This window comes from Notolabrus celidotus, chromosome 1 (assembly GCF_009762535.1).
Source record: "Notolabrus celidotus isolate fNotCel1 chromosome 1, fNotCel1.pri, whole genome shotgun sequence".
In the NCBI taxonomy this organism is placed as follows: Eukaryota; Metazoa; Chordata; class Actinopteri; order Labriformes; family Labridae; genus Notolabrus; species Notolabrus celidotus.
This window is the reverse complement of record NC_048272.1, coordinates 31,217,256-31,242,485: the sequence shown is the minus strand read 5'-3', so window position 1 is coordinate 31,242,485 and position 25,230 is coordinate 31,217,256. Positions and strand designations below refer to the sequence as shown.

At 42.7% G+C, this 25,230-nt stretch overlaps 1 protein-coding gene across 3 annotated transcripts; it reads right to left on the bottom strand.

Annotated features, from left to right (window-relative positions):
* Positions 1 to 667: 667 nt before the first annotated feature.
* LOC117817810 (potassium voltage-gated channel subfamily KQT member 2-like) lies at positions 668 to 23,993 on the bottom strand. Of its 3 annotated transcripts, XM_034690573.1 has the most exons (19): positions 23,502 to 23,993; positions 22,749 to 22,899; positions 20,818 to 20,908; positions 19,951 to 20,077; positions 19,139 to 19,314; positions 15,497 to 15,622; positions 15,182 to 15,292; positions 14,949 to 15,044; positions 14,406 to 14,500; positions 14,244 to 14,312; positions 14,096 to 14,125; positions 13,089 to 13,168; positions 12,759 to 12,980; positions 9,023 to 9,070; positions 7,887 to 7,995; positions 5,573 to 5,704; positions 5,309 to 5,429; positions 5,021 to 5,196; positions 668 to 4,894 (listed from the first exon to the last, which is right to left on the bottom strand). In XM_034690573.1, the coding sequence occupies exons 1-19, from the start codon at positions 23,632 to 23,634 to the stop codon at positions 4,207 to 4,209; spliced, it is 2,781 nt and encodes a 926-aa protein (XP_034546464.1). In that variant the 5' UTR covers positions 23,635 to 23,993; the 3' UTR covers positions 668 to 4,206. The 3 variants fall into 3 exon arrangements, with proteins under 3 accessions (XP_034546464.1, XP_034546470.1, XP_034546479.1); XM_034690579.1 differs by lacking the exon at positions 9,023 to 9,070 and having other exon boundaries at positions 13,089 to 13,171; positions 23,502 to 23,981; XM_034690588.1 differs by lacking the exon at positions 9,023 to 9,070 and having other exon boundaries at positions 23,502 to 23,981.
* Positions 23,994 to 25,230: the final 1,237 nt, after the last annotated feature.

Genomic DNA, 25,230 nt, shown 5'->3' with positions numbered 1-25,230 from the left:
AGGGTTAGGGTTATAATTAGGGTTATGATTAGGGTTAGGGTTATGATTACGGCTATGATAAGGGTTAGGGTTATGATTAAGGTTAGGGTTATGATTAGCACCCCTTTTGTGCTGAAATCTAGCTCCACACCTGGTTGCATGTCTTCCCTTGCTCTCTGTTCCCCACATTTCCTGTCTCTTTTCAGCTGTCCTATCCATCAAAGGTAAAATTGCCCAAAAATATAACTTTAAAAAACAGAAGAAAAGTAAAAGCTGCCCCTGTGAAATAATAACTCCGACTGATTCATCGCCTAAATACCCATGTGAAAAAGCGGTTATTGTTGTTGTGAATGTGTTCGTTTTTCAACATGACTTTAAAAATAATGTCAGCTAAGATCCTGGTCTACACTCAGGATTGAAAATTTAGCACTTTAGATCTAACATAACATCATTCAAATACAAATTGACTACTCTGTCGTCCAGGTGTAAAATGAAGGAAAATACAATATTCAATTTTGCACTACCATGTTAAACTGGTTAATGTCAGTCTTCTTAAAAACTGTGTAAGTGGGCTTGAATAAGAAATGTTTCCCTCAGTAGAGATGGTGAAAGAGACGCACCTGAAGCAGCGTTTGTTCATCAATAAATGATCTAAAGCAGTAATAGAGAAACAGAAAGGTGTTTCATGTTCTGGTTAAAGATCTTTAATCAATATTTAAATACAATCAACAGGCAACGTTATGGACAGATACAGTTTGTGTGACACAGAAATAAGATGTAGTCGTACCGATTTTCTCAAACACATTTAAAACATTTTGAAGCGAATGCAACTAAATTTTTGTGTGAACGGACAGAGAGCGGCGCGTGTGATCAGAAGTTATTCAGACATCATTCCAGGATGGGTCTGAATGTTGGACATGTGGATGGACAGATGAAACATAACACCATAGAGACAGTAGATGAGCGATTTTGTTCAAATGATTGTGTTAAAAAAAGTTAACAGGTCATCAGTTCCTCAAACAGCTCGGATCGGATCATCACACATTGATGATAAGAAGATCAGCTCATTAGACGCACACACAGCTCATTTAACAGTAACGCACAAACTAATCATCTTCATTAAGTTTCACCTTTAACCTCATATTGGTGGATTCTGTGGGTGGGGCTTAACAATAATGACCTGTTCAGCACAAACATAACACTTAGCTTCAATGCTGGTCGAACACATTAAACGTTTAGTAAAGACAGAAGTAAAGACCTCAGGCTGAGATTGAGACGATTATTTTGGTAAGTTTGTCGTATTTGAGTTTCCTGAAGTGACTCTGATACTCCCTACTCCGTCCTGCTCGACAGATCTGCTTCTTTTTTTGGTCAGCAGACTCTTTATTGTGTTGTTTACATTCCTGTTGCTGTATGCTGAATTGTACAAGATATCGGATAGAAAACAAACACGAACCAACCTTAATAAACCACTCAACCAACTCAGAGCCGCCTGAGGAGCTACTGGACCCCAACCATCTCTGAAAGGGAAAAGTGGAGCAGCATCCTGTCCTGTGATCCAGACAACGGCAGCATCTATGTTTAAAGGTGATTCAACATTAAAAAGAAGGAGGAGAGCTGAATGAGGACAGAAATGTCAATATCAATATTCCTTCAGAAGTCTCGGTCACCTCGTCTAATGTTACCTTCAATGGAAATGTTCTCTTTAATGTGGATTACAATAAATAAGCAGGATCAGGTTTGATCTTTAGTGTGATATTAAATGTTGGTGTAATGCTAATTCGTCCCACAAGGAGGCTGATAAGAATCTGTCGCTGGAGGCGTTACGGGCCGAGGAATCAGAGGGAATATCTTTTTAAGCTTTACAAATAAAACATTTTTAAATCAACAAAACATCTTTGTTTTTAGCTTGTAGCTGGGTAAAAAGAGGGATAATATATAGTGAGTAAGTGTGTACTTGACAGCTAAGTGATTTGAATAAAATCAACTGTGTATCAATATTAGCATTTCGTGTCAACAAGCTAACTACCTACGTTGTAAATCAATTTTACCAAAGCTTGAAGCTAAGCTAACTACACTACTTTGTGGGGTAACAGGTAACGTACATATAATACTCGTTTGGGATAAAAACAACCACTGTGTTGGGGATAGTCTGAGGTGCTGTCAGCACTACAGCTAAGGTCAATGGCTATGTCCTGATCTGTAGTTTAAGGGGTTGGGGAGATTTACCTGAGACAACCATAGCCATAAGTAGGTACTCACTCTGAAAGATTTATCTCTGTAAAAGTGAAATATACTGTTGAAAAACAAAATAAAATACGTTAGAGCAGCAGCCAACTAGCCCATACCTCTAACACTAGGATTAATGAGGAATAAAATAGCAAGACAATCCGTCACAACCGGTTTAAGTCGGAGTCATAGTGACATTTTTAATCACACGTGTTAGCAACAGAAATCAAATTAGCCTTCAGCTTGACTCTACCTGGTCAAAAAAGCCTCTATATATAATTTATTTTCTAAAAAAAAAGTGATGCAGGTATTTGGTTTAGTCTGCGCCCATCTATGGGCTCCTGCTTTGAGCCCTGTCCCTGCTGTTGCTCTATGCTGCACGTGTAAGCACAAGCAGATATTTTCTTCATCCAGGCTTCATCTAAACTTTTCCTTCCAGTCCCCAAATACAATTTCAAGAAGAGGTCAGGTGGGGTAAAAACATCACACCCTTTTCCTCTGCTGTCTCCCTTTCTGAAAGCTTAGGACTTGATTCACAAAAAGATTGCGCAGCTTCTGCGACTTCTTATCGTGTGCATTTGAGCCCAAAAGACAACGTCTAATTCACAAAGCATGCAAAGGGTTAATGCTCCACAAATTGTTCACCAGTGTCATTTGCATAAATTTGAATGAGCTAATACACATTCATTTGAAGAAAAGTAGACCCTTTTCTTTTCAAATGATCCTCACTGCAAATAACACCTCATTCACAAACACTGGCTCTAACAACCTCACGCAGTTAAAGTGAAAAATGTACCGTCTGTTGGGAGCTGGTGGTAACTGAGTATCAGTGTTATTACACTCAAACTTTTCAGTGATCAAAACAATATCTCAAACTCTGGATAACTAGAAATAATATACATGTGCATAAAGTCTGTTGATGTTACAGGCTCAACTTGTGCACATATGTGCTGTGCTGTTACACAAGGCTGAGTGTTTGGGTGTTTTTGTTAAATCTGGATTAGCTGCTTTTGGCTAGCTCGCTCTGGGAAGAAAGCTGGTTATAAACAGTGACATTTTAATCTGTGTCACTGTTAAAGATTGACACCACAATAAATTGGTGAGAAGTTTCTCCTTACATTCGACATCACGTGTGGATAGAATTCAGTGCCCTTATAAGATGACAGCGCGCAGTACAGCTCTGCGCAGCACAGAGTGGAGATGAGGCAGCTCATCTCCACTCTGTAAATAAAAATGTAAAACTGGAGCAAACTGCTTTGTGAATCAAACCTTGAGATAGAGCAGAGAGTGAGGGCAAATGAGACACAAACCTTCATGATATTGGCGACCACAGTCCATTCTTCATAAAATCCTCCCTCAGTACGTTGCCTGATAAAGTTCCAGTTTTTTATCTTACAGTGTTTTAACGCTTGACAGAATATACAGACAAAAACTCTACATGTTTGCTCTGCGATTGGCAGTCTACTCTTCATGTTGTTGTTATGATGCTTTGTGTTAACTTTTAAAAACATAATGTAACATGTAAAGAGTTTGCCGTGGTTATGTGAAGCAGTTGCTTTCTTCTTTAACATTGAATCAACAAACAAGCTGTAAAGCTGCACTGGACCGGTCAAGTGTCACATGGTCCCTGATGTGGACCTGTCACAGGTGAGCATGGTGTTGAAGTCGACCAGTCAGATGTTATATCTCAGCAGTCAGAGGTGAGCAGACGTTGTGGAGGACTCGTCACAGATGAGCATGTCCAAGCAGTGAGCGAGTCAGTGACAGTGAAGACAAACATTTGCTGTGCATGTTCAAACTTTCACATGAATAAAAACAGTGTGAATTCCATCCACTGCTTTGTCTCTTCCCACAGTCCCCATGATGCTTCAGTCCATAACCTCGGCTGGTGTTTAAATCTCCATCAGTCATCTAGTACCTGATTCTCTCCCCAGTTTCGTAGTTTTTTAAATCACATTATAATTATCGTGTTTTGCTGGTTCTGTTCTGGCTCACTCTCTACTGGGTTCCAGTCCAGGCCCGATCGGTGTGAGGTGAGGGAGCACAGAGCTCTGAGTCAGAGTCTGACTCCCCCTCTGCAATGAAGGGCCGCACAGTGGCACAGCGGGCAACACCTCCTCCTCCTCCTCCTCCTCCTCCTCCTCCTCCTCCTCCTCCTCCTCCTCCTCCTCCTCCTCCTCCTCTGTGGTCTCCCATGTTGGCAGAAGATGAGTAGAAGCTGTTGTTGAGAAAGTCCAGGTTCTCTCTGGACTGAGAGATGGAAAAGCCACTGAAGGAGTGCTCAAGCTCCTCATGGTCTACAGATGGGATGGAGATGGAGGTCTCGCTGTCCGGCTTCACCTCCTCTACACCTCCTCCTGCAGTTCCATTGGCCCCTTCTCCTCCCCTTTCTCCTCCCCCTCGGTCTCCTGTGCTGTGCCGGTTTGATCTATTCCCGCTGTGCCTCTCTCCGGCCGGAGGAGGTGGGAGTCGTACAAGAGACCCATCCCCCACTGGACTCGGGGTGTTACCATGACTTCGCTGGGGAGGATGAGGAGCCTGTTGGCATAGCTGAGAGCTGATTGGCTGCCAGGAGGTGGAGGGTGGACAGGTAGGGGTGTTGTAGTTCCTGTGTCCAGTAGAGCTGCTGGAGCGGACCATCTTTGTCATGCTGCAACTCTTTTCAACGTGTTCACCAGGCAACACCCTGCACAACACACATCAGAAACATCCTTGACCAAAAGAAAGCATCTGCACAACAACAACAACAACAACATCGGGAACAAGGTAAACAAAATGTCAGAAACAAACTGTAACCCAGGTAGACACTGACTGCATGATCTTGGAGATGGACTGGCTCTTCTCCAGCTGATTCACTGGACTGTGGTAGGGTGGGGCCGGATCCGGCTCCTTGGATCCAAAGTAGGCATCAGTCTCAGCCTGAGGAATTCCCATCCGCTGGATGTAGATGTTAACAAGGAAGTCCAACTTCCTTTCCATAGACAGGACCTGGGGGACAAAAGATCAGCAGAGGAGCAATCAAATTTAAAGCTGCATCACAAAAATCAGCAGCTTTGGAGCCCATGAGCATTCAGGGCTAATCTTGATTCCAGTAGATCACCTGCTTCTCCACCTTCCCCAGTCGTCCCATCATGCTCGGGTCCTCTGGAAGCTCCTCATTGGCTGCTTTGGGACGGTCTTTGTCTGCTATTGGTGTTCCTCTGCCAACTATCTGATCCACCCTGCCCATCAAAACACAAAAAGTCTGAGTCTGAAGACTGTGACCTCCTGCAGTACATTAATAGACTGTTCCTCCAGCAAGGAGTATATCGGGAGATCCTAAAGACAACTAAAACATACATACCAGTGTGTAAGTTTCTGTTACCTTGACTGCAGGTTCTTGATACGAGCCAGCATGTCCAGGTGTCCAGCTGAATACTGTTCAATCACGTCCATGACATCATAGGGACGAAGGCTTTCTTTAAACTTCCTCTTTGACACCATGAAACGCATAATACTGAGAGAGAGACAGAACAGGACGACTGCTGTTACCAGACTTCAAATGGCGGCTCAGGTGGTCTCTGGCACAAACAGGATTCATTTGGTGACTCTAGGTCAGACCGCTCTCTGTATACTAGATTCATTCACACAAACACGTCTCCTGACAGTGGGTCTGCACTTCTTAGCTGGGTGTTTAGACCCTAAAGACAGGGTGAGGACCTCAGAGGAAAATCAGGAAAATCAACTGCTTGTTTGAGCTGAAAAGAGTCAAATAAGGTGGTGCAACTTTTGAACAGGATCCTTCCTGAGGAGGTTTTTGACTGAGGAAGCACCAGAGGGATCCTTAGGAAAAATCTCAAACATATTGGAGAGATGATCAATCCTATCAGTGATGGAAGTACCTCTGGATTGTCAAGGAGGAGCTGGATCAACAGACGAACTGGATAGACCAACACAAAGATGGTTCCATTTTTCAGTCTTTGACAATCAAAAAGTGTCATAGATCTGAGGACTAAGTAAATCCTCTGAACACAGGAGATCAAGCGGAAGTCAACCCCATAGATTCTGCGAAATGACCGATGTTGAATATTTGAAGAACTGTTACTATATATGCCATGACTTCTATGTGAAACAGGAGGTTAATAGAATAACCACCATATTGTTGTATCCCTCCACCATTGATATTTTACCTAAACATGATCCAGAAACACTGGAGACTTCTCTGGACCTGAGTTCGTTTAAGATGGACTGAGTGGAAGTGGAAATCTGTCCTGTGGTCTGATTAATCAAATCTGACATTCTTTTTGGAAATCATGGACGCTGTGTCCTCCGCTCTAAAGAGGAGAGGGACCACTTGGCTTGTTATCAGCTCACAGTTCAAAGCCAGCATCCCTGATGGTATGGGGGGGAGTCCATGGCATGGGTAGCTTAAACATCTGTGAAGGCTCCATTAATGCTGAACAATATATACAAGTTTAGGAGCAAAATACGCTGCCATCCAGACAATGACGTCTTCAGGAAGACCTTACATATTTCAACAAGACAATGCCAAACTACATTCTGCAAGTATTACAACAGCATGGCTCTGTAGTAGAGGAGTCCAGTTCCTAAGCTGGCCTGCCTGCAGTCCTGACTTGTCATCCATTGAAAAAATTTGGAACATCATGAAACTACAAACACGACAAAGGAGACCCTGAACTGTTGAGCAGCTGAAATCCTCTGACAGGAAGAATGGGACAACATTTCACTTTAAACTCCAGAAACCGGTCTCCTGGGTTCACCAACGTTTACAGAGTGTTGCTTAAAGAAGAGCTGATGAACACAATGGTAAATACGACCCTGTCCCACCTTTCAGAGTAACAGCATCCCAACTTTTGGGGAATTGGGGTTGGATAAAGTGAAGCCAAAAAAAAACTGACATCTTGTGCTAGTGACACCAATGGAGCCAGAGTCTGAGGGAGAGGGTTTGACTGATGAAGCTGTGGTACTGAAGTCTAACCCCTTGACAAAGCAGTCTGCATTAGTCTGCATTTAAGTCTCTTATCCAGGACCAGGACCAGTGATAAAAGACTGGTTGGTTGTTACAAAGATCCCAAACCAAGACCAGGAAACGCAGACCCACTGGCAAAAAATGTAATGCTACACTTTTTGACATACACTGTTATCGGTGCTAAAACTTGTTGAGGGACTGGGATTTGCATTGATTGACAATATTGCTAATACTTGCTGAAACTTTGACAAAATCACCAACAGAGGAGGAGCTGTACGACGACTATAGGATGTAAACCAACAGCAACAAGGAAATCAACAACAAGAACATCAACAATAATACTACTACTACTAATAAGAATAAGAATAAGAATAAGAATAAGAATAAGAATAAGAATAAGAATAAGAATAAATGAATGAATGTCTCTCATGGTAGAGCGGTTTTAGTGGCAAACAACAAAAAAACTGTGAAACAACAAAAAACAGTGAATCTACTGGAGCTCAGACTGACTGGTCTTACCCAACAGCTGATGATGACCTTTGACCCTGGGGTGAGCGAAAAATAAACCAAAAAAAAACAAAAAAATAACGTGAATAAAAAGCAGAATGAATTCAGTGCATATAACCAGCAAATCAACAGTGAGTAAAGCGATGAACGATGATAAAACAAAATGGTTTTCTGAATGAAACTGAACTCAAACTCTCCGTACCAGATGGCTCTGATGGTGACCTTTAACCCCGGGGTCAGATCCTGAGGGACGAACTCACAGTGGCAGCTCTTGTTGTCGTCAACCAGGTCTTCACCAGGTAGGCTGGCATCTGTAACAGCAACACACTGGCTGAAGGACTGTGACATTCAGCCCCCTACCTGAAATAGGTTGAGCAGCGGCAGACTACTTAACAGGTTACATAAAATGTATTATATAACAGCAGGTGGACCAGGGACAGGTGGAGAAGTTGAGACATGTCCAACTATGGCCATCTGAATATGTGTGTCACACATTCGCTGTGCATCTAGAAGAACCGTCCTCTGGTGCTGAGACTATACTTTGTATGTTCCTGCTCGTGTTGATTTATTCTGTATTTAAAGACTACAGTTAGAGAGGAGTAGATCTATAGGCAGGTCCTGGTATGTGTTCATTGTGGTATTTGCTTTCATGTATGTAGGAAAAACAGTCTGTATGGAGAGCAAAAGCCGGAGGAACACAATCCAGCGTAATGGCATCCCAGCTCCCACGGATGGTAATCTGAGGAGGATTTCTTTCTCTCTATAAACAGATATCTGTATGAAGAGCAGCTAACAATCTGTTCTAGATCAAACATTCACACTGAGACACAAATCTGTTTGATGCTGTGTCACTAAAGACAATCAGTGTTTAGATTTCCTGACTTCCTGGAATGCATCAGAAAAGATGGATCCCACTTCCATTCAACAAACAAACATTGTAAATGTAGTTTTCTTCTCTTCTTGGGGACAGACCTGACAAAGCTTGACTTTTGACTTTTGACTATTCTGCATCATGATGTTAGAAAAGAAAATCAGTCTGTTTCAGGTTCATACCGCTGAAAGATGCCAGAGCGAAGCTTCTGTAGAACTTACTATTTACACAAAACTGAGACTCACCACAAACAGACTAATAACTGCTTCAGAATTAATCAATATGAGGCCAAGATTTCAAAATAAAATCACTTGAGTGTGAAACAAGAACAAAACAGGGACAAATCAAAAGCTAATGGTTAGCCAGCTAGTTAGCTGCACACAAATTGCCTGATTTATATGTATTTTCTAAAACTGGTTAGAAAATAAATTGTGTTAGTGTGTATGTGTTGGTGTATGTGTGCTGACCTGGGGAGCCCTTCTGTTTGAACTCTTCATCCTGCATCTCTATCAGCACTACAGGAGGAGGAGGAGGAGGAGGAGAGAGGAGACAAACCTTCATCAGAGGCAGATTACATTCTACTTATCAACGTCACCATCAGGGTTTTATCCTCTTCACCAACACCAATGAAAGAGAAGCAACAAACTCACCAAACTTTTTATAACATCAACTTGTTTTCATGTCAATGTCAGATGAAATGCTTTTAGCCTGGCTTAGCTTAGCACAAAGTCTGAAAGCAGGGGGAAATGTTTGGAGTAGCTGAGCACATCAATAGAGGGAGGAAAAAACTATTCAACTAGATTAGCACAAATAAATATTCAGGTAAGAGCTGTTAGCTTAGCTGAGAACAAGTGCTGGAAGCAAGGAGAAGCAGGTAGCCATGATTAGCTCAAACAATGCAAGCAGGGGGAAAACAACCAGACTCTCCTAGCATTAACTGAAATTAAGGAAAATCTTTTAGCATAGCATAGCACAAACACTCGAAGCAGTGGAAATAGTTAGCCTAGCAGTTTAGCGCAAACAATGGAGGCATAGGGAAACAATTAGCCTAGCTTAGCAAAACACTGGAAGCAAGGATAATTTGTATCTTAACTTGGCACAGAAACTTCGACAGACAAAGACATACAACTAAAAGAATAACTTCTAGTTTTCAGGTTTCATATTGCAGCTATGCCTAGGAGGCAAAACAGTTCCCAGAACTGGTAAAATAACCATGTAAGGCAAAAAAAAAAAAAGGAAGCAGAAACCATTTAAAACCAGTCAAACGATGAGCGTTGTCATGTGTCCTCTCAGGACCATATCCAGTTTTGGGACAAAAACTTTGCTTAATGTTTTCTTTGTATTTTTACTGTGAAAGATGTTTTGTAGAGGGAGAAATGTTTTCCCAGCTCTCATCAGCACCTGTGAGCTAAAAAGATTGCTAACTGTGTCATGTGGCTACATTTGGTCTTTGTTCAGAACTCGTTGAACTCAGAGGTGAGTCTCTTGTTTGCATGAAAGAAGAGACAAGCCAAGCCTTCAACAAAACCAGAGGACAAACCAAGGCTGATAAGAAATAGAAGTCAAGGTGGCTTTAAGCGGGTGTAGAATAACAATCAGGTCTAAAACATGGCTGGACTGTTAGCTGCTCATATACAAACCAAAGGAGACCTGGGGACCCTGTAATAATAACCATGAGAAGCCAGAAGGACAGTTAGGAGACATGCAGTCATAAGGAGACAGGCTTGTCTTCTTTTTCAGGAACATTGGGCATGACTGGGACTAGCTGTGACGTAAAGCTAAAAGGGTATAGATGAAACAGTTACATTATAAAAAGGCAGCTTTGGGGCAGCTTCTGCCTCCTTTGTCTTTTCTATCCCAACTCTGTCCTCTGCTTTGTAGCTATTACTCAGTTCTATTGGGGGCCTCTGTGTTGGGTAAGTTCTCAAGACAGTTCAGCTTTGTTTGTACAGTTCATCTTAAGAAACAGTAAAAAAAATTGTGATGTATAATGAAGAAGAGTACCATCTATTTGTGTTATTTTGAGCTCAGTGTTTGAAGTCCTGTTTGAGTACATGAAATGGGGTTCAGAGGACCTTGCTTCAGACCTACAGCAGTCAGATTAGCTTAAAGTTGATTGTACTAGGGAGCTCTTAGTCCTTAAAAAGCATCTTGCATTCAAAAAACTATGCAGAAAAAAAAGCTAACCATATTGGCGAGCCAGCCAGGAGAGCTACAGGATCCCACTGCTGAACAGTGCCGCCTCTGCCACCCACAGACTCACCAAACCTCTGCAATGGATTTATAGTGCATCTACACTCAAGCTAAGAAGAAAATCAAAATTGTCTGCGCTCATGAACTCAGTCTGATGCCGTGCCAGACACATGCAAGAAGCTGGTATGTCCATGAAGCTCCCTGAAATAATGTGAATAAAGCTTCTCATGCATTTTGATGTAGCTCGTGACAAAACTGGAAGTTGAAATTGTGGCTCTGCATGAATTAGCTGTAGGACTGATAACATGCTGGGATATGTGTACAAGAATATTCCTCCTAATGAGTAGTGTGCAAGTGGTATTTTAACCTGCTGCCTATGGTAAGTGCAAGTCTACACAACCATACACATTTCTCCTTTCTGTTACATAAATAACTTTCAATTTGATCTTTAAATAAATGAATCTACCTTGCCTGTATACAAATTATCATGGCCACAAGTGTATAGGCCTCCAGGCACTAATTATGAAGTAACTGTTATTGCCGTTGGCTCAGTCAGCCCTTTTGGGATAACTGTAACTGCTGATGGTTCATTGTTCCACATTTTGTTTCACATGACGGAGGAGATTTAAAACTGCAGCACACTCAGCAGATTCCAGCTTCCTGTGGTGAATATGTAAATAATGCTATATTCTCTATGGTCCAGTAGAGTCATTAATGTGTAAATATGCACAGATACACTGTCAAGTGAATCTGAAAATAAATGTAGTGACCCAGTTACATTGCTGTGTCTGTTTTTCCACTCACTTTTTAAGTTGATGCTTAAAAGCTGCAGGTCTGCAGCAGGGTTGAGCATCGCACACAAACACACACACACACACACACACACACACACACACACACACACACACACACACACACACACACACACACACACACACACACACACACAAACACACACAAACACACACAAACACACACAAACACACACAAAGCAGAGAGGTCCCAAACAGCAGGCACAGCAGAACGAAGTGTGTGCGTCAGCTGAATTCAAAATCAGGCACATCCTCCAGGGCAGAAATGTTGGCACATTATTTTGTGCTTTAATAAATCACAGTTAAACAGAAAAAATAAAAATGTTTGTTCTCATTAATGTGAATCTCTCTTTCTAACAATTATGTCCTGTTCAACAACCAATACTCTCTTTAGCCAGCTTTGCAGCCTTTAAATTTAAATTGTGATTTGTGTCTTTAATATAAGCTTTTTTTGACATCCAATGTATAACAAATGGAGATCAAAAGGTGCTTTTCAACTGCAGGAACTTTCCCCAGGAACTACTGACCTTTTGATGAATTCTGAGTGTTTTGACATCTAAATTTAGTTCCAGGGTAGATAATCTCCCCCCTTAAAGTTCCCTGCACAGATGGTATTACTCTCCAAAGCCAGAAGAACTTTGGACCTAAGACATTTAGACTTTAAAATAGAATCCAAATAGTTCCATGTCATGGCTAGAAATTAATGGAACAAGCTGCAACTCCATGTAGTTTTTTTGCAGACTCACCTGTTTAGCCTGCACCATGACCTTGAAAAGAACTCCTGCTTGAAGTGTAGCGCTTGAAGAAGTTTAGCTTATTTGATGGCGTTGATGCACAGGTCGTATATTTCTTTAACCAGATAAAAGTACATAAATAAAGGCTTCCTTAATTGTATCGGACTTGTTGTGAGTCTTCAAAAGTATTGAACACTATGCAGGAAACCAAAAAGGTAAAACTGAGGGTTTCCTTGCTCCTCTGGATGTGTTGTGTTACAGACAGAGGAAATATTGAATGCAGCTTCTAGATTTGAAGGTAGTGATAGTGTTAGAAACACCAGAACATGAGTTTTTGCAGATGTGTTGAACTCTGATTGTGGACCACGTCATGAGAGGACAGGCCCCCTCAGTTGTTTTGGATGTTAAAGCTCTGCCTGTCTGAGTTTGGACTTCTCTGATTGGTCTGGCTAAGCCTTTGTCACCTTCAGAGTTTTGGCGTGAAGCTGCTCCTCGGATCCTGAAGGCCTGTCTGGTTCTGCTCCGTTCTCCAAAGCTCCAACTCTTTGGTACCTTGCTGGGACTGTCCTCGAGACTTGGCTCCATGCTGGGGGACCGCCGCAAGGCCTGTACGCCCCCCATGCTCCCAGGAACTCCTTGACTGGGACCCACGGATGGAGTACCAGCAGGGACAGCTGCGGGAACCACTAGAGACAGGTAGGAGGAAGGGAAGAGAAAACAATTTAAAGGACTGGACACAGCAGGATTTTAACTGTTGATCCTGCTCTGTACTTGCTGGTTATTTTAACACCCACCGTGCTGAGGGGAGCCTTTCCCTTTGGTTCCTGAACTCCGAGGAGATGAGAAGACCCTCTCTTTCAGACTGACCTTCTGACTGCTGGGACAATAGACAAGAAGACACACGGAAAGGAAGGTTTAAAATAATCTTTAAAGTTTTGGGATCCTGCATGACGATGACAGCAAACTGACAGAGGAGAAAGGTCTTAAGTGCCCTTTTCCCAACAATTTTCTTTTTTTATAGTTTATCGGAACTGAAGCTGGTCAGTTTGATTACATGGTCTTACTGTTGGAGACACCGGATGATAGCAAGGGTCCATTACAAGGTGTCTGGGTCATCCCCCCCAAAGGGGATAAGCAGTCAAGATAATGGACAGATGGATGGATGGATGGATGGATGGATGGATGGATGGATGGATGGATGGATGGATGGATGGATGGATGGATGGATGGATGGATGAATAGTTATTTCTTGAGCTTTTCTATGCCTTTATTTAGAGAGGATAGGACAGTGGATAGATCAAGATACCAGGCCACCCACCTGAGGACTATAGCCTCTGTACATGGGGTGCATGACTCAACCACTAGGCCAAACCGGCACCTCTAGAGTGTTTCTTTGAGTGCACTTATATTTGGACCCACATGGGCATCCAAGAAGTAACACATGGGCTTAAGTGGGCATGCCGTTTAGACAGCTGGCAAAGGTACATGATGGGTCCAAAGGGGGTAAAGTCGATCCACCCGTCACTCTTGTGAAACCTTCATGGAAACTGAGGTCAAAACTAACTGGGCCTAGCTGACTCTCCTGTTGAGCCCCACAGGGCTGTGCTGGTTTTCTGCGTTGTCCTGTTAAGTCCTGGATTGTCTTCCACATGTTGGACAAAATCTTATGTGACAGTGATTGTAGCATGACTCTAAAATAAACCGATTCTGGGTTTTAATAAAGCCACTACTGAACAGACTCTGCTTAAATTAAGTCAGTCAAGTCAGGACTTGTTTATAAGATCCAGTACTGGACTCTGACCTGGGGGATGGTTCAGGCTGGGCGTCCTTCCTGCAGACAAATAAAAAACAGAAGAATGGTTTCACAGCTGATTCTGTCTAATTGAATGTTAGTGTATTTTTTTACGTGTTTCACTGTGAAGTGACGGCACGGATCAAACTTCTCAGACCTGAATGACAGTCCAGATTTGTTCTTCAGGTTCCTCAACAAATCCAGCTGATTGAGAGGCGGGATCAACCTGAAGACAAACATGTTGAGGGTTACTGTTAAAAAAACCATCCTGATCATTAGAAGATTTTAAACCTATGTGCTCTGATAGGTGGAGTCTCACCTGTACATGGGGACAGAGACGGTCCTCTCGTAATAATCCCAGGTTGAGTTGAGATCAGTTCGGGCCAGATTTGTGGCATAAACCCTCCACGCCGCCTGCAGGGACAGAGGAGACGATGTTTCCATGAAAACAGCTACAAAATCTGACATGTTTTTTGTTACCATTTTCTTAAAGCACGGCAGTATGTCAAAGGGGAAGTTAGCAGCCCCTGTTTGCAGGGTATCTGTAGATTTACAGACCACTATCACTGCAATACTCTAGTACTGATGGAAACTTGAATCTTGATGATTTTCAGCCAACTTCTGAAGTTCGGCCCTTCACTGAGTTTTTTTTTAGGGTCATATTATGGAGCGTTTTTGTCTTTATTAGATCGGACAGCGGAAGAGAAACAGGAGATGTGAGGAGAAGAGAGTGAGGGAACACGTTGCGGCAAACTCCTGGACCAGAGTTGTACCAACAATATCTATGACCTCTGTACATGGGGCACACGCTTTAACTGCTGGGCTAACAGTTCAAGTGGATTCATCAGCGTCTGTTCTTTACCTGTATGAGTCCAGCTGCTGGGTTCCTCCTTTTCTCAAAGTGTTTCTGTCTGTGCTGCTCCTGAACCTTCAGAGCAAAGCCAGAACCCAAGATCCCCTAAGAGACAGACATAGTGAGAGAGAGAGAGAGAGAGAGAGAGAGAGAGAGAGAGAGAGAGAGAGAGAGAGGGGTGAGCTTGGCGAACCAGGTGAATCTGATTCAGGTGAAATTGTGTAGATATTGAAATGACTCACAGCAGGCAGAGCGAAGAATGAAACTCCGATCAGTGTGAAGGTGGCTGCCAGCAGACGTCCGTTCCAGGTGATGGGGAACTTGTCTCCATACCCAATGGTTGTTAAGGTGATCTGACAGAGACAGATAATAACCAATCAGATTATCCCATCACTGAAGAATTAGTGTCCAGATATACAGAGCTCCACAGAGCAGCAGTCCTTTAAAGTTTCACTTTGCTTTCCGACTAAATGAGATTTTACTTTCATAAGTTTGTGGATCTTCTGTTTCAAACTTGACGGAGAGATATGAGACGCTATTATTGTGTTAAATCTTACCAGTCCCCACCAGAGGGCATCTGCATAAGTCTCAAATTGTTCATTGTCCTCCTTTTCTGCCAAATAAACGAGGAAACTGGCAAGAATGAGACACAGGAAGCCGATGTACCAGGCGGTGATCAGCTCCTACAGAGAATGAGAGACAGAGAGATAAAAATAACAACAGACAGAGAAGGATTATGAAACCTGTTATGCATGCAGATTATATACTTGTATATGTGTACATTTCTATACAGTGGGGTCAAAAAGTCATAGAACAAAGAAGACTCCCTAATATTTTCACATCAACCTGGAAATACTGAGAATGACAGATTCAGAAACATACAAATACAAAGGAGTGTATGATTTAAGCCTTTTTATTGGGCTGATGGAGTGAACTTGAACTTTTGGGTTGTATTTATTCCATTAAAGCAGAATTCAGATGAAACTTGATGGACTTCATCAACTGGTTTTAAGTAGATTTCTTCACCCTGACTTCCAGCTGCAGGATACTTTATAGGGGCTTAAAGTTTTTAATAAAATCAACGTCAGCCTCTTCTTTCTCAGACAGGCTGGCGACGCTCAACACAAAATGCAGACTGTTTTTATTAAAGATACCAAAGCCTGCTGACACCAAATTGATCAATACTACTAAGACTACAAATGTACCACAAAAAAGCGCTTTCCTGACCACCCAGACCACAGAGTACATATTCTAGATTCTTATGTAGAATCTGTAAATAATTATACGTTTATTTGCAACTGAGTTGTTTTGAGAACTTGGGCTATCTAACACAGAGGCCTCCAAGGAAAAAGCAAAAAAGAAGACAGCAGAAGAGAAAAAGAGCACCCGTACAGTAGCTCAACTTTCAGACAGAGCTCACCTGTCATGGAGATGGCTGTGTTTGAAGTTGTCCATATGATATTTGCTTATTAAGCAGCTGTGTGTTTGTGGAAGTGTAGCTAGCATCAGAACTAAGATATGTGTCAGGAGTCTCTCAGCGGAAAAACGTGCACACTTAAGGTTTTTTAATGGGTAGTAGGTTGACCTTTGAACCCTTTACAAACTGGATCCAAAAGCACACTCAGGTAGAACTAAAATGGCTGCATCATCAGGGGATCAAAACATCGCAATGAGAAATGGAAAGGCAACGTCATCACAGGAACAGAATCTGCTCAGTGAAGAATACACGTCTCCATTTAGCAAAGGTACTGTCCGAAGGCAGCTTGTGGTGATCTCAGAGGACAGATAACAGTTTCTAAACCACCACTCAGGAGGGGAGTCCAGGTAAGACAATCAGGTTGGAGAAACAATGGACTGCATGTAAGGAGGCCAACAGGGGAGGGGATAACAGTTCAGTTTATAAACCGGAGGACCTCTGCAGCTTCTGTGCTCACTAAACCTGTAAATGAGACAAAAGAGGTATCGTCTACTTCTACAGAGAACACAAAGGGTTAAACAGACCTCTAACTGTGCTGCAGAACAAATAGCGTCTCTGTGCGCCAAATTGGCCTCTTTCTATGCAAACAAGCTTCAATGCTTAAGATATCTTATTCACAAACACCGGCGCTACATCACAGTATTTTCGAGGGATGTCTCGCTCAAACTCTAAAAGAGATCATGACAACAATTCCACTTCTGGATGACCTAAAATTATTATATCTGTACATAAAGTCTGTTAATATCACTTTGACATTACTATTATTGTTATAATCAGGACTTAAATCAGACTGTGGCTGTCAGGGACACTTTTGCATATGCATGGAGATAGTGTGGAGGCGTTATACACAACTGGTTCTTTTATATTGGACTGATTTGCTCTCGCTGGCTCGATACAGGGAGGAGGCTTTCATCTGTCATGACTCAACTTCATAATGAACTGATAGGAAGTGTCCCATCCCACCCTGCTCATCATCTTTAAGTGGACAGATCAGAGCTCTGTAAGGAAGAGAGCGCACAGCAAAGCTCTGTGCCGCAGAGAGAGGAGATACTGACAGCTCATCTCCCCAGGAAGATGCAAAACAAGAGCAAACGGCGCAGAGATGCAGAACTTTATGGACATGATTGTGCTTGAAACTATTCAGGACGTTTTTTTTAAGACTGGGGGAAATGAGGCACAATTCTTGGTACTACTGATTGGTGAAATCCAATCTACATGAATTACAAACAGACTGTAAAATAGGTCCTCGGATGCCTGCACTGAACTGTGTGAGCAGGTCAGTTGGTCAGTGTGAGCACTGACCAAGGGGAGGCATCCCGTTATTATCTAAAGACACACTTCTCTTTTTACACTGCTGCAGGGCAATGACCCCAAACACACCAGAGTCTTGACTTTCACTGACTTTCCTCCAAAGTAATCCGCATTAAACCTTCAATAACATTTAGAGGGACAATTAAGAAAACAATGTGCACTACGAGAGTGTTTATGGATTGGATTGGACCCAAATACATTCCTACAATAGGTCTGAGGCTCTGTGGTAAACACCTGTCTTCTTCTGTAAGTGCCCTATCAATGATACATAAATCAAATCAGGTGTAATATACGAATGAAGGAAAGTGCTATATAAATGATTCAAAGTGCTATCTATAAATCCAATAAAGCTGGAACTCGATCATACAGAGCCATGAACAGAAGTTAGACCCAGAAAGTGAGGCAGGATGGAGCAGAAATCAATAACTGTGATTGATCAAGGTTCAGATGTCGAGCTCTCTGCAGGGAAGAAGATACAAATAAGCCTATACTGCTGACACACTGAAACACAGTCAAACACAGTGACACACACACAGAGACCGACTGTCTTCTATGAGGGAGGAAAGTCAAAGCAACTTAAGACTTAAAGACAAAATCCTAGGTGTGTGGTCAATAGAAATGATAACAATGATCCTGACACATCTGAAAACTGCTGCCTCAGCTCTTTTCATTAGCCCGCTCATCAGACACCTGACACTATCACTATCTTCTGGGTTTGGGTGTTATTTAAGACAAACCTGAGACACAAATCTGCTTGATGCTGTGTCACTAAAGACAATCAGCGTTTAGATTTCCTGACTTCCTGGAACACGTCAGAAGTTATGGATTCCACCTCCATTCAACAAACAAACATTGTAAAAGTAGTTTTTTTTCTCCTCTTTAGGACAGACCTGACAAAGCTTTTTACTATCAGCTACAACTAACCTGTAATTACAGATTCTGCATAAACACGTTGAATCTGTTTCTCAGGGTCTCCAGAATTCTGTCTTTGATCTCAGAATTCTGTGAAGAAGATCAGACTTGAAAACATCAGTGTCTGTCATCCTTTTTCACAGACCTCCATTCAACAAACAAACATTGTAAAAGTAGTTTTCTTCTCCTCTTGAGGACAGACCTGACAAAGCTTGACTTTTGACTTTTGACTAATCTGCATCATGATGTTGTTATTTCAGCAAACTTAAGACCCCTTACTTACAAAAAATCACAAGAACATCAGTTTCTGTTTCAGGTTCATACCGCCGACAGAAACCAGAGCGATGCCTCTGTGAAACCTACTGTTTACAGTGAAACTGAGACCCACCACAAGCTGAAGTGAAAGAATCAGCAATGACTGAAATGTTCGATGGTAAGCATGGCATGTCAGGAGTCAAACATCAGTTTAAGACAGATAGGCATGTATTTCCCAAGTTACCTTGCTGTGGGCGTAGACGACTGACCCAAGCAGCTTCCATGTCCCCCCCCGGCGGTCCATCCGGATCATCCTCAGAATCTGGAGGAAACGAAGCGACCTGATGGCCGAGGTGGCAAAGACGTTCCCCTGAGTACCCGCAGCCAACACTGAGATTGACGCAATCAACACCATGATGTCTGTGAGACAGGTGAGAGACACATAGAGTTTAGAGGATGACGGGTCGGAGAGAGAGAATGGTAAATTGAGAGATCAGAGAGACAGACAGTTAAGGAGAGAGACAGGTCAAAAAGAGTGTCGGAGGGGTCAGAGAGAGAGACGGGTTAGGGAAATAAATAAGAAGAAAGACGGTTCAGATAGACAAACAGGTAAGGGAGAAAAGTGAGAGGTCTGAGAAGGAGCGACAGGGTCAGAGAGAGAGACAGGGTGAGAGACATACAAACAGGTGAGAGAGAGGGAGACAGACAGGTAAGAGACAGACAGGGTTAGAGAGGCAGACATGTCAGAGAGAGAGGAGGGGGGGGGGTCAGAGGGAAACAGACAGGTCATGGAGAATGTGAAAGACAGATGAGTCAGACTGAGAGAAAGGCAGGAGTTCATAAGGTTATAGACAGGTAAGAGAGACAGGCAGGTTAGCGGGAAAGACAGGTTAGAGAGAGATTCAGATCAGAGAGAGAGAGAGACAGGACAAAGAGAAAGACAGAAACCGGTAAAAGATTCTGACATGTTGTTAAATTCATCAGTCACCAGTCTAACAGTAAATAAATATATCGTTAATGTACATCTGTAAATGTTGTTAAATTCATCAGACTCACCGATGACACAGAAAGGCTTCCTGGCGAACTTGAGTCGTCCTCTCCATCCTCTGTACCGACAACAACATCCTGCGGCCCAGATCCTCACCATGTACTCCACCCCAAACACCACGATGGTCACCACTTCCTGTTGCACAAAAACATCAACACCATCAACAACGAAATACACGAGATTGAAACAGATAAAAAAGTTGTTTGTAAACAGAAACACACCACCTGTGTGATACTTAAATGTTAGAAGGTAAAGTTGACAGGAAGGGTAAACACATTATACTCATTCCTGTTTGTGTACATCAGCCCACGCCTGCTCCAGCCTGATGTGTTTTCACGCCTCAGAGTTTCACTCAGTCTTAGCTGCGGCGTGAGTCAACATCAGATAGTTTCTGTTTCTCTCAATGGAGATGTCCTTGTCTGCTCTGTTTGTCCAGCCAGCCGGCGCAGCAACGTAAAATCAATAAAAAACATTGATTTTGCTGATTCAGCAGCACCTCAGAGGTTTCTGCTGTTCAAACATGAGTCGACAGATCGCTGCAATCTGCTGTGCTATAACTCTGAGTAACCTCTTCTCAGTGTACATCACTGCACAGTTTGTTTTAATATCATACTCTTCATGGTACTTTTGTCCTTCTCTGACCTATATTTGTATGCTTTCATCGCTTGTTTACTATATTTAATTGCTTGTCTGATTTGATCTCAGCTGCTGTGGGATTTCCGGTGTATTCGTTGTGCAGATAGTCAAGTTAAACTTGTCCTGATTTAAAGTGAAAGTTTAAATCTTAATAAACTCAGAGACAGTTTTATCTATAGACCGCGTTCAGACTTCAGCATTCCCTCTCTGATTTGCAGATGAATGTCATGTAGTTTTACCAGGATGTACAGAGCGTCCTCTGAACTCTTCTCGTACTCTTTGATGGTGGAGAACACAGACAGAACCAGACAGGAGAACACCAGCAGGAACCTGAACAGAGAACAGTCATTAAAAACACACAATCTGTTTCTGCTTCGGGCTCAGGTTTCTGAAAACTGACCTCAGATCTGTGTTTCAGAGGGAAGGTTTAGCCCGTGACACCTGATCCAAGAGTCGTCTCTATTTAGAGATCCTCAGCTGTTACTGTAAACCCAACTCAGAGCAGGCTACAGTTAACTATCAATCCAGCTAATGTTAATCATAAGTCTTTAGGTTAGAGTTTCAAGTGGAGTCAGGAAGCTTTTAGATGAGACGGCAAAGGTCATTTTCACCTCCACGTTGAAGTTCAGACAAGAGTAACTGGATGCTTGCAGACAGAAGACAATTTAAAGACTGCAGTGTCTTGTTAACGACCCTCCAGGATTCATACCTTTTTTATATGATCCAACCAAGCGATTGTCTGAACGAAATGCTAACTTTACATGCATCATTTAAAGTCTATATTTAATGGAAAATAGTGAAAAGACATCTTATTCGATGTTAAAACAATACAAATATTTTCTCATTTAAAATTTGATGAAGCAACACCTTTCAAACAGTCGGTTCAGGAACAACAAAACAGATAAAAAGTTGAGTAATGCTGAAAAAATACAACATCTCCCAACTAATGAGGTCAATGATCAACAGGTGAATAAAATAACTGGTTATAAAAAGGACACTCCAGAGAGGCTGAGTTTCTCAGAAGGAAATATGGGAAGAGGTTCACCACTTTGTGAGAGACTGTTAGAGCAAATAGTTCAACAGTTTCAGAACAATGTTCCTCAGAGTAAAATGACAAAGAATGAGTGGATTACATCATCTACAGTACATAATATCATTAAAAGATTAAGAGAGTCTGAAGACATCTCTGTACAACAGGGACAGGACCAAAACCAAGACTGGATGGACCTGATCTTCAGGCCCTCAGACTCTGTAGTGGAAGTCGCCTCATTAAAAACAGATATGACTCTGTAGTGGAAATCAAAATGTTCCCTCTCTCCAAAGAGGAGAGGGACCACCTGGCTTGTTATCTGCTCACAGTTCAAAGCCAGCATCCCTGATGGTAAGGGGATCGTAAGAGTCCATGGCATGGGTAGCTTACACATCTGTGGAGGCTCCATTAATGCTGAACAATATATACAAGTTTATGAGCAACATGTGCTGCCATCCAGACAATGACTTTTTCAGGAAGACCTCACATATTTCAACAAGACAATGATAAACCACATTCTGCAGGTATTACAACAGCATGGCTCTGTAGCAGAAGAGTCCAGGTCAGGGTTAACCCTTTTTTTGAAACATGTTGCCGACATCAAATTTAAAATTAGCAATAATTTTATGTAAAACTATAACATTTTACATTTTCAATATTTGCTATATTATCTTTGCACTTCTTCCAATAAATATAGACTTTAAATGATTTTCAAACCACTGAATTCTGTTTGATCAACATTTTACACAACGTCAAGACTTTGGAATAGGATTGTTAAACAGGTAGACGGACAGGTTAATAGACAGAAAGACACAAAGGTGTGTGTACAAATAGTGAGACAGACAAGTGAATAGACAGGTACACAGACAAGACGATATACAGGTAGATAGATAGGTAGGTAAAATGGCCAGGTGCATAGTTAGACAAGTGGGTGTAGTGACAGATAGACTGACAGGTAGTCAGACAGGTGAATAGACAGGTAGACGGGTTGCGAGGCATGCACACATGTGTACAGGTGTATAGATAGATGGGTAAATAGACAGGTGTACTGATAGACACGTAAGTAGTCAGACAGGTGTATTTAGCAGGTGTACGGAGAGGTGTACAGACAGACAGGTGTATTAGCAAGTGTGTATTTACACGTATGCGTGGTAGATGAAGGCCCATCCTCGCGGCCTCTCCAGCACGTTATACAGGAAGTTCTGCAGACGCCTGTAGAGGGCGTTTCTCTTCGGAGGTTTCTTTCCTCCTGAGACGCTGCTGCGTTGACGCCGAGGCCCCTCCTCCCCACCTGAGAGCACAGGTGACAGGAAGTCACAACTTTATTGAACATCCACAATGTGATCACTGACAACGTTCTGTTTGATGAACTGTTGTGAATCTTTTACTTTAATCATTTATTTTATTCACACTCAGCAAATTATTTGATATTTTCACTCTGTGAAAAAGCAGAAGAAGATTCATCAGGGCGTAAATATAAAATATATGAATGTTCATTTTAAGGTACATTATGTTTGTAAACATGTCATGTCACCAGCAAATAAAGCCATCAACCATTCATATTTCTGCTCTAGTCTGAACTGATAAACTTAAATGTAATTGTTTGAACACATTGTACCAAACCTGCAGCTCAGATTGAGATGTTTTCAGCAGATCTGTGATCTGACCTGAGATCAGAATCAGGACCTCACCTTTCATGAGATCATCATATCTGAGCAGCATCATGAACAAATCACACAAACACAAAGACTCACACTCAGCATATCAGACAACAAGCGCACACACACACCAACATGCCCATACAGACGCATACACAAAACCAGCTACGTGCCACATTCCTCCCGTTAACGGTCTCCGGTAATTAACGCACACGAGCCGCCAGCTGTTGTTTACCTGCTATGAGCAAAGCTCCGTCCCGGCTGGACTCTGTTCCCCCGGCCTCCAACCCCACAAAGCCGACCTTTAGCTTCTTCTGGTCGGCCTGAGCTCCGGGGAACACCCCGCCGTTCCGGGATTTCTGCACCATGACGGAGAGACGCGACCCGCACCGACCTGCAGATCTACTTCCAGCCCGCGGACAGAGCTCCGAGACCGGCCAGGCCCGGCGGGAGCATCGCTGCTGCGGAGCGGAGGAGAAGAAGAGGAGCAGAGGAGGAGGTGAAGAGGGGAGCAGTAGAGAGGGATGGAGGGAAACAAAACCCGCAGAGAGACAGTGGAGCTGCAGATTGGCTGATCAGCAGTTTTTTTCTCTCCCTTCAGCGACTTCCCCCAGAAAAAGGATGTGGAATGACGTCAGCGATGTTATTGATCACACTCCCAGATAAAAAAAAAAAAAAATCAACACCTGATCAGATGCTCAGTTTAATGACCGAGGAGAGAAAGAGCAGTGTGCGAGTCCCTGTCCGTTACCAGGGAAACCAGAAAATATGATGGTGGTAACCATGGCAACCGGAGGAGAGGCAGGTCCAGCTAAACAGACCAGCATCACAATACAGCAGGATGGAGGGGGAGAGAGGAGGGATGGAAGAGATGAGAGAGAAAAGAGAGGAAGAAGAGAGGAAGAAGAGAAAAAAGGAAAGCAGGAGGCAGAAGGAAATGAGAGGAGCAAGGGGGACAGGAAGGGAAGGGATCAGGGGAGTAATGAAGGATACTTGGAGCAAAGAGTGAAGAGGGAGAGAGCAGAAGAAGAAGCAGGTAGAGGAGAAGAGAGGGTTGATGAGGAGGAATACAACAGAGGACGGCAGTAAAAAGTTGAAAAGGGGGAGGGTTGATTAAGAGTGGAGATGTGAGAAGAGAGGGAGGTATAGGAGGAAGATAGGGAAGGAAGGAAGTGTATAAGGGAGGAAATGAGAGAGAAGAGCAGAGGAGGGAGAGGAGGGAGAGAAAAAGACAGGAGAGGGAAGAAGAGAGGATAGGAAGAGTAGAAGGGGGAAAAGTGGGGGGAAGGAGGTGTTAAAGGAGAAAAGGAGAGGAGGGTAAGGAGGAATGAGAGAAGAGGGGGAGGAATGAAAGAAAGAGAGGGGTAAAGAAGATTGGGGGATGAGAAGAAGGGAGTACAGAGAGAAGAAGGAGAAGGGAGAGGAAGAAAAGGAAAGAGAAGCAGGAAGATGAGGAGGGAGAAGAGGAAAAAGGGAGCAGATTGAGAAGTGAAGGGTGGTTGAGTGAAGGAAGAAGGAGGGAGACAAGGGGAGGATTAGGGAGGAGAAAGGGGTAAAGAAAGGAGGGAAGGACAGGAGAGGGAGAAAAGAATAGCGAGTAAGGAGAGAAGAGGAGAGGGAAGCATACAGTATATGGTGGAAGGAGTATGAAGAGGGTGGAGGAAGGATATGAAACGGAGGAGACAAGGAGAAGGGGAGGAGGACACAAGCTTAGGAAAAAAAGGAGGAAGAAGAAGGAGAGGGCAAAAGATAGTATTTAACAAGCTGTGACATCACAAGTGGGAACAGTTTTGATTTGACGCTCAAATAAATGAATGATAAATCTCACTGTTTGTTTGTTTTATTAGAAACACGGTAACAGCAGAGGTTTCAGGACTCAGGTGACATCATGACTCAGATGACATCACTAAACCTTGACAGAGCAAACACTTAATTTCTGTAAAAACTTCCCTAACTTCCCAAAT